Genomic DNA, 8,280 nt, shown 5'->3' with positions numbered 1-8,280 from the left:
TTGTATGTAGTAATAACTATAATAATAATAATCATGTTAATAATGATAATAATAAATAATAATATCAGTGAATTGGTATGGTCTCCCATGAGGGAATGGAAATCTACAAACGTCTATGTTATTGCCCTCTTGAATTCCAACGCTAATGGTGGTCTGTGGTTTTTGTAAAAAAAATAAAATGAATTAAGTACAATTCGAGACCCCTTTAATTCAAGACCACTTTTTTCAAAGAACCAAATAACAATCGTCAATCTTTTAACACAAAGCTAACCCTGTAAGTGGATGCCGAACCCCGAGACAAACAATCGTCAATCTTTTAACACAAAGCTAACCCTCTAAGTGAATGCCGAACCCCCCCCCCCCCGAGTGGATGCTGAACCCCCGAGACAAGCAATCATCAATCTTTTAACACAAAGCTAACCCTCTAAGTGGATGCCCCCCCCCCCCCCCCCCCGAGACAAACAACCTTCAATCTTTTAACACAAAGCTAACCCTGTAAGTGGAGGCTAAACCCCCAAGGCCACCCTAAATTTATAGGTCCCAAAGTGCTCTCGAATTCAAGGGCGATATGTATTTGATTTCTCAATAATTAACCAATGCATAAATACTAGTACAGAAGTTGACCCTTATGGAACTGACCATTGACCCTTAAGGAGCTGAGCTATATGCCAAGAGGTAATTTTCTTGCTTCGTGTGCAATGACCCTGCCTAACGTTAGTTTTTTAATTGGAGTCTCATTGCTTGGCTCCTTGAATATCGTTACATGGGAGTTAGCGGGCATAAGGGACTATATAGCTGTTACATATAATTACTGGCACTGCAATGTGGCAGCTTCTACTCCCTGGTGTCTCGGCCAAAATTCTCAATTTCGGACAAGTAAAAATAATTTATATTTTTCATTTATTTTAATTCTATTCAAAATAGCATTTATTAATTGTCTATAAATCAGGAAAAACTGAATTGTATCATATTTTTGTGTTAGTAATATTTAATTGTATTTTAAAGATTGTTCTACTAATATATTTTAGTGTGATTGCTTGTTTTCTCTTTTAATTCTATATTTGATCATATTTTATTCATACTTTTAAAGCCTTGAGGTAATTTTTAGCATATCTCCGATAAGTTTCATTTCATGATTTACAAATGATTGATAGTTTGAAATCCAAATTATTTTGCCTGCTGCTTGATTACAGAGATCTAAAAATAATCATTATATAAAGATTCTTGAATCTTTTAGCCCTCAGAACTTTTTTGAATGAGATCAAATGTAACCACACGTGAGCCTCAAGGGCGGGAGTAAGGCAGTCCTCTCGCAACAGATTATTCAATTAAAGTTAACTGGAGAAAGATAGGCAATTGTAAAAGAGATTAAGCCACAATCCATCTCAGAGTAAATTGTCTGAAATTTTAACAAATTAAAAAATTATGTTTGAATATTTGGATAATTTTTTTAAAAAGATCTTTAGTAGATTATGATGCTTGTTACCAATCCTGTCAGCCCCAGGTGTTAGTAGAGAAAATTTGTTGAGACCTTGCCAATCAATTCCTCAATGTAGGTCCCTTGTATTACGAAAAAAACAAAAAAAAAAACAAACAAACAGTGCAATGTAAACTTGAAACAATCTGATAGACTATAATAATGTACAACTGAAAAGATTGATTGATTGATTAGCATTAATTTTTGAACTTTAGTATAAAATTAAAATAAACCGATAGAATTAGGATATTTTACGTCATTTATTTTTCCTGTGCTGAATCCTTGTGATGCAATATTTTTTTTTGGCTTGTCTTTTATTGTATGTCCTGAGGGTCCCAATTTGTCAGCTCTGGCTGAAATGACCAGCATCACAAAATATTGTTGAAGAAATAAATGGATACTGTAAATAAATACAAGTAAAGAAATTTGACTAAGTCTAATGTGCCAGAATGCCTTTATTTCATTCATTCACTTAATAAAATTAAGGTGCAGTAATGCCTAAAATTTACTTAAAATCAGCCTGTGTTCATGTTATTCTAATTGTTTCATGTTACTGTACCATTCCAACAACATTTATTTCATTTCAATATGGCAGTCGTAATTAACATAACAGTACTGTAAATTATTTCTTGAAGAGAGAAAAAAAAATGTGTCCTCAGGCCAAAATGAGTTTTTGTTATAATGGCATAGAACATATCATTTACTTTAAAATGACAGTTAAATGAACTCAATTTGGTGTCTGGAAGCAAAGTAATGACCATTTGAATAATTGTCATCTTATTAACTTTCTTAAATCAAGTTTTGAGAAAAATGCTTTTATTTTCGGCAGGTTTCTATTCATTTTTCACTAGCTCCCATCCGAAAATGGCTAAATTTTACCTCTTACAGTTATAATTTTCAACTCAAACTCCAAGAATAGTAAGATTAAAATTTATAGTTTATTTATTACACAAAAACCCAATTCACACAAAATTCACGTTCTACGACTTATTCTGGCTATTGAGGCTTGTTTCTCAATACACTGCGGTGCGAGTTTACAGCCCTTTTGTGAGCTTGGGTCACAAATGCCAATGTTACACTAGAAGAAAATAATTTCTTGTCATGTGTAAAACCCAGAAAAAAAAAGAGAAAAACGATATATAAATCAAAAGATACACAATTAAGTAAACAAAGTTCCAGTTACAATATCAAATTTGAATAATCATTTAGAGTTTGTCTACCTTCAAGGTAGGAAGGGCCTTACAGTTTGAAAGCAATGGTTAAAAAAAATTCTTAGTGGTAATTGTGGCATGTATGGAAATGATAATTGTGCCCAAAATAGTATAATCTTGAAGTTTCCCCTATATGTGACCGGTTCTGGCAAAACCAGCTGTTTGTAGAAATATTTTTTTTTTAAATGGTTTTTGTTATTTTCAGATTCTGCATGTGATGGAAATTGGTTGAATGTTAGCAAAATATTTATTTTATTGGATATCAGCCATGTAGGTTTTGAGAACATAGCTTTTCAAATTTAATAGTTTATTATTTAGATTTGTATTTTAAAAAATAATAATAATATATATAATAATTTTAATATACTTTTTAGTTAGATTTAGTGATTGATGTTTTTTAGAAATGTTCTTTAATATTTTCTTTTATAAAATGCAAAAAAAAACATAAAAATGCTCAAAATTCTGCTTTTCAAACATTTTGGGTGCTTGTGTGAAATTAAAAATTGCGACAAACCACAGCTTTTTCCAGAGCTGATCACATATGATAATTTGTAGCAATCCCCAAGGTAAGGGGCATACAGATGGATCAGAGGGCCAAGCCCCAGCGAACTAATGATTTAACACTGAAGGGGCTGATATGGTAAAATTTGGGTGTTTCCATTGTGCTTATAAAACGTTCGCTCACTGCTTTACACCCCTTTCTGCTCAGTTTTAATGTTACCTTTATATTAGACCATAACAGCAAATTGTTAGGTGGAATTTACACTCTTGGGTTTTTGATATATTTTTGCTGGCTGCAACAAAATTTCTGTAGGGCTGTATGTGGCTTGTGGGCTGCACTTTGCCCACCAGTCCCCATAACTTAATACATGTTTCAGCTTTGAGAGTAAGTAGTTGCTGTTTGGATAACAAAAATCATAGTTTTGAATTTTTGCCTAAAATGGACTGCATAGACAATTGATTTCTACATGCAAATACATGTAGAATACACGATACTATACATTTAACAAGGATACATAATTATCAAAGATAAGAGTATTTGAAATTTATAGATCCATAATGTGTCAATAATCATTTCTCTCTAAGTTCAAAATGTCTTGCAAAATAAATATTCTGTATACTCGTTCTATAAGAAGGCAATTTTGCTATTGGATAATAACAAGTATTATTGTTGTCATCCAAAGTAAGAGTAAATTGTGCATGTGTGCCACAGCTGCAGATTCTAAAAAGTTGATTGAAGTTGATGATTGTGCTGTGCCAGCCGTGTTTTCAACTTGACATACATATTTGCCAGTGTCAGGCAGTTCAATATTGCTTATGTATAGATTGGTTACCCCCTCCCAAGGATTGTAGTCCCCTAGGATGACTCTTCCATTAGGCCTCTTCCACGTAACACTTGGCGTTGGATTCCCTGTTACATTACAAGTGATAATGATAGTGGGCGGACGCCAAAGGCTTTTTAGCTCTACTAGTGATGGGGTGCAGTCAATGGTCGGTAGAAAACATGTTTGGGGGCACGACATTGATGGCACCAAATTTATTGAATCTTGTGAATTTGTGGCATTTGTAACTTCAAAACATTCGCAACTGATTGGCACTGGTGCAAATCCGGAGCTCATGACTGGAGCATAGTCCAGGATAAATCTAGGGACAGCCCCCAATTGGTTTCTATTCAATATGAACTTTGTCAGGTTTGCTAACAAAGGTTCTTTGGTATTAGTTGGAAATAAAATATCTTCAATCTGGTTGAACTGAAGGTCAAGGGTCATTAGTCCAGGAAGTGGTAGGTGTAGATCAATTAAGGAGAACGTTGTTAAGTTATTTTTGGACAGTAGTAAATGCTCCAAATAAGGCATTTCTGCAAAAGTGCCAGTTTCTATCCTACTAATCATATTTTTACCAAAATTCAGTTTTTTTATAAATTTCAAGCCATCAAGCATTTCAGGCGAAAGTTTCCTCAACTTGGTATCCCAGCATTCCAATGTGTGGAGGTTTGATAACTTTGAAAAAGCAAATGGATCAATGTGGTGTATTTTGTTGAATGATAATTTCAATTCTTCAAGTTGAACAAGATTGTCAAATAATCCCTTCTGTATGCGGTCAATGTGGTTGTTTGATAACCAAAGTCTTTTTAAATTACTTAAACCATTAAATGCACCAGATTCAACCACCGTCAGATTTCCACTGTATAATTTTAGCACTCTTAATGAATTCAGACCACGAAAGGTGTTCCTTCGAATTATGTTAATTTTAAACGGTCTGATATCCAGAAATTCAAGATTACGAAATCCTTCAAAAGCGCCCACGTCAATATGTTCAATTGAAAATGTGTCCAGTTCTAGTATCGTGAGATGTGGTCGTTGTGATTGGAATAATTCCTTTGTGATATTGACAGGCGGTCCTTGATGGATACTGATGGCATTCAAATCACCCCATTCCTTGAATATTCCAGCCGGAAGTGAAGTTCCAGTCGCTATGCCGTCAAACTGAATATTTAAATATCCAGGACAAGGATTGGATAGGGGGATGCATGGTGCATATGGGCACACACATACAGACTTCTGGAACCTGTCGAGGATACGCTCTTCACTCTTGTAGCAAATGTTTACCAAGCTGCAATCCTGACAGTAACAACCAAATATTGAATACAGTATCAATATGACTATTATTCCATTAGGTACCATAACTGAAACAAAATGAATACAATATCAATAAGATTGCACTATTTAATTAAATTGATTAAGTTAATATTCAGTGGCGTATCTAGAGGTCTTGAAATGCGGGTGCTGATGGGGGGGACGCGAAGGTGAATTGGGGGGGCTCGATGATTAGTTGAGGGGCGCTAATTCGCAAAATGAGTTGATCTTTAACTACTTGACTGTGATTTTTTGGGGAGGCGACTGCGGGGGTGGGGCGCAAGTAAATTTAGGGGGGCCTGCGGCCCCCACGTGCACCCCCTAGATACGCCACTGTTAGTATTGTACGTTTAGTATAACTTAATAAAGCATTAGGATGTGCACTGACTTTAGTACAAATAGTATGAATGTCATTATATATGTTATATGTTATAGTATGAATGTCATTATATATGTTATATGTTATAGTATGAATGTCATTATATATGTTATATATTATAGTATGAATGTCATTATATATGTTATATGTTATAGTATGAATGTCATTATATATGATATATGTTATAGTATGAATGTCATTATATATGTTATATGTTATAGTATGAATGTCATTCCAAAAAATGACATCATTTTATTCAATGTTTTGCTTTTATTTAAGCATCATCAAGAATGTTGATGCTTAAAAAATGGCCTTGTCAATTTTTGGAGTGACATTCATACTATAAAGCATTAAAATGTCAATTTTAATAAACCATACATTATAGTTACTGGAAGTAATTTTTCTTTGGACTTTCATGAGTTTTTCTTGGTGTTTACACTGAATATATCCAATCCAATTTGTTTAATAAATTGTACATGTTTTATTGTAATGACAATACTGAATCTAATCTTCATACTGTAAGTGAATCTTTATATTAGCCTTTTTAAAGGCTAATACATCATGTTAACACTTAAAAGTGTTAACATGATAAAATCGTATTTTGGATCTAGAAAGTTTATCTGTTTTGTCAACTTCTAAAATAAGGATAATGATAATGATATTAAATTATGATGATAATGTTATTTGGTGTAGCATCAATTAAGTATCAAGAGGACAAAAACAGGTTTCTTTCAATATATAATCTTTTCACTACAGTTATCCAATCCATAATGTAAATATTTATTCAACATTATATATACATAATTATTATTTTAATTATTCATTTTATTTTACATAATGTCCTTCAAATCTACATTGTGTTTGTGATAGAACTATTTATTTATGATTCAACACATAATTTCAGAGTAGGTCTATCTATAGTGCACTGAAATTTAAAATCTGTTTTTTCTTAATGAAGTTTAATTTGGATTGAGTTGAAATTTATGGACAAATTCCTGATTATTAAAAATCCAATGCAAATGACAAGCTAGATAGGCCTTGCACAATAGTTACTCATAACAGGAAGGTCTCTACAACTAAGACTTATTTTGTCTACAGATAAAAATATTCCATAAAAACTTATAAAATTATTATTTTACAACTAAAAACAGAGTGTTACATTACCTCTTAATATTGAGTAAACCAGGGTAGGATGCAACTCAAAAATTGCGAAGTTTGGTGGTGGTTTCTCTCGAATAGCACTGTAATAACTTCCGTCAGGTCAGCAGTACTGTACTCTGTTTGACATACTTAGCTGTTGCATTAGTTCCCGTGTGTCATACCAAATTTTTTGCTTTCTTTTACGTGTCACACAGACTTTTTTTGCTGTCTTACTACTTAATACACAGAAGTTCATCAGCAACACAGAGGGATTTGGTATTTAATGAGGTGACTTCCACATGACTCGAAAATTGTAACTGTATTAAGTGTTCTGACCATGTGATTGGTTTTGATTCAGGATGTCGTGATGGTCAGGAAGGAACTCATTTTTGTCATCAATCATGCAATTTGATCAAGAATTATTAACTAACGAGTATCTTTTATCAAAATTTGAATAATTAATTGATGAATATCATTATAACAATTTGAGCAATTAATAAATATGAATATTTATTACGAAAACTAATAACTATATCATAAATATTATCAAAATTTGTATAATTAACTCATGAATATCTTTTATAAGAATCTGATTTTTATAATGGTTTTTGTTTTGCATGGTTTTTAAACTGAAATTAATGGGATGAGATTAGATAAGGGTAAAGAGAGCTGCTTTTTGAAGTTTAAACTCATTTGCTATGGTGACGGCTCAGTGTGTGTCAGATACATTTGACCAGTGACATCTCCAGTTTGGTGGCTGCTGTATACTCATACCATACATCAGTTTATTTCTAAGCATGTATTCCGCCTACCCCCTAACTGTTATCATAGACATTGAAGGAAAAAGATGTTTGATAGGAATATAACAGTTGCTTTTAATATTTTGTCTATGGATGAAAGATGATGATAATGATGTTTAGTGTGATTTCACTATAGTTTGTTGTACTTATTAGGCATTATTTTCACATCCTACATCTTAAATGTTTACCCTCCAACATCTATAGTAAACCTCTTATCCCTTATCCCTTATAAAGGAAGTGCTTAATATGAAAGCCATAGGAGACGTACTGTACTTTAAAAAAGAATCACGATTTTTCATTTATGTTAGAGAGCCCTTAATATCAGACAACTTTCTAGGATAAATTGAAGGGTCACCCTATATGGTATTTTAAAAATAATAATAAAGAGGGATACAACACAAAATGCAATTTGTCTGAAGTAGAAATCTTTTGAAGGATTTTTCGGTTTTGATCTTGTTCTCTACTCACAGGTTGTCTCTCTTGAGCATACCCTATCCCAATATAGCACTTTTACTTTAAATAGCAATAATTATGTAAAACCTGTCAACTGTGTAAACTGTCACAGACATCAAATCTATTATTAGGCTTACATCTTAAAGCTATGACTTAAGTAATTCGCTAACATACAAAAAGAGAC

At 32.8% G+C, this 8,280-nt stretch overlaps 1 protein-coding gene across 1 annotated transcript; it reads right to left on the bottom strand.

Annotated features, from left to right (window-relative positions):
• Positions 1-3,071: 3,071 nt before the first annotated feature.
• On the bottom strand, positions 3,072-7,147 carry LOC117115433 (leucine-rich repeats and immunoglobulin-like domains protein 2). The gene is made up of 2 exons (XM_033259227.1): positions 6,868-7,147; positions 3,072-5,374 (listed from the first exon to the last, which is right to left on the bottom strand). Exon 2 carries the CDS (start codon positions 5,370-5,372, stop codon positions 3,834-3,836), a length of 1,539 nt encoding a protein of 512 aa, XP_033115118.1. The 5' UTR covers positions 5,373-5,374; positions 6,868-7,147; the 3' UTR covers positions 3,072-3,833.
• Between the last annotated feature and the right edge of the window lie 1,133 nt (positions 7,148-8,280).

This window comes from Anneissia japonica, unplaced genomic scaffold, assembly GCF_011630105.1.
Source record: "Anneissia japonica isolate Jap-2015-1 unplaced genomic scaffold, ASM1163010v1 scaffold287704_len1198815_cov201, whole genome shotgun sequence".
NCBI lineage: Eukaryota > Metazoa > Echinodermata > Crinoidea > Comatulida > Comatulidae > Anneissia > Anneissia japonica.
The sequence above is the reverse complement of the archived record's forward strand: the minus strand, read 5'-3'. Positions and strand labels throughout refer to the sequence as shown.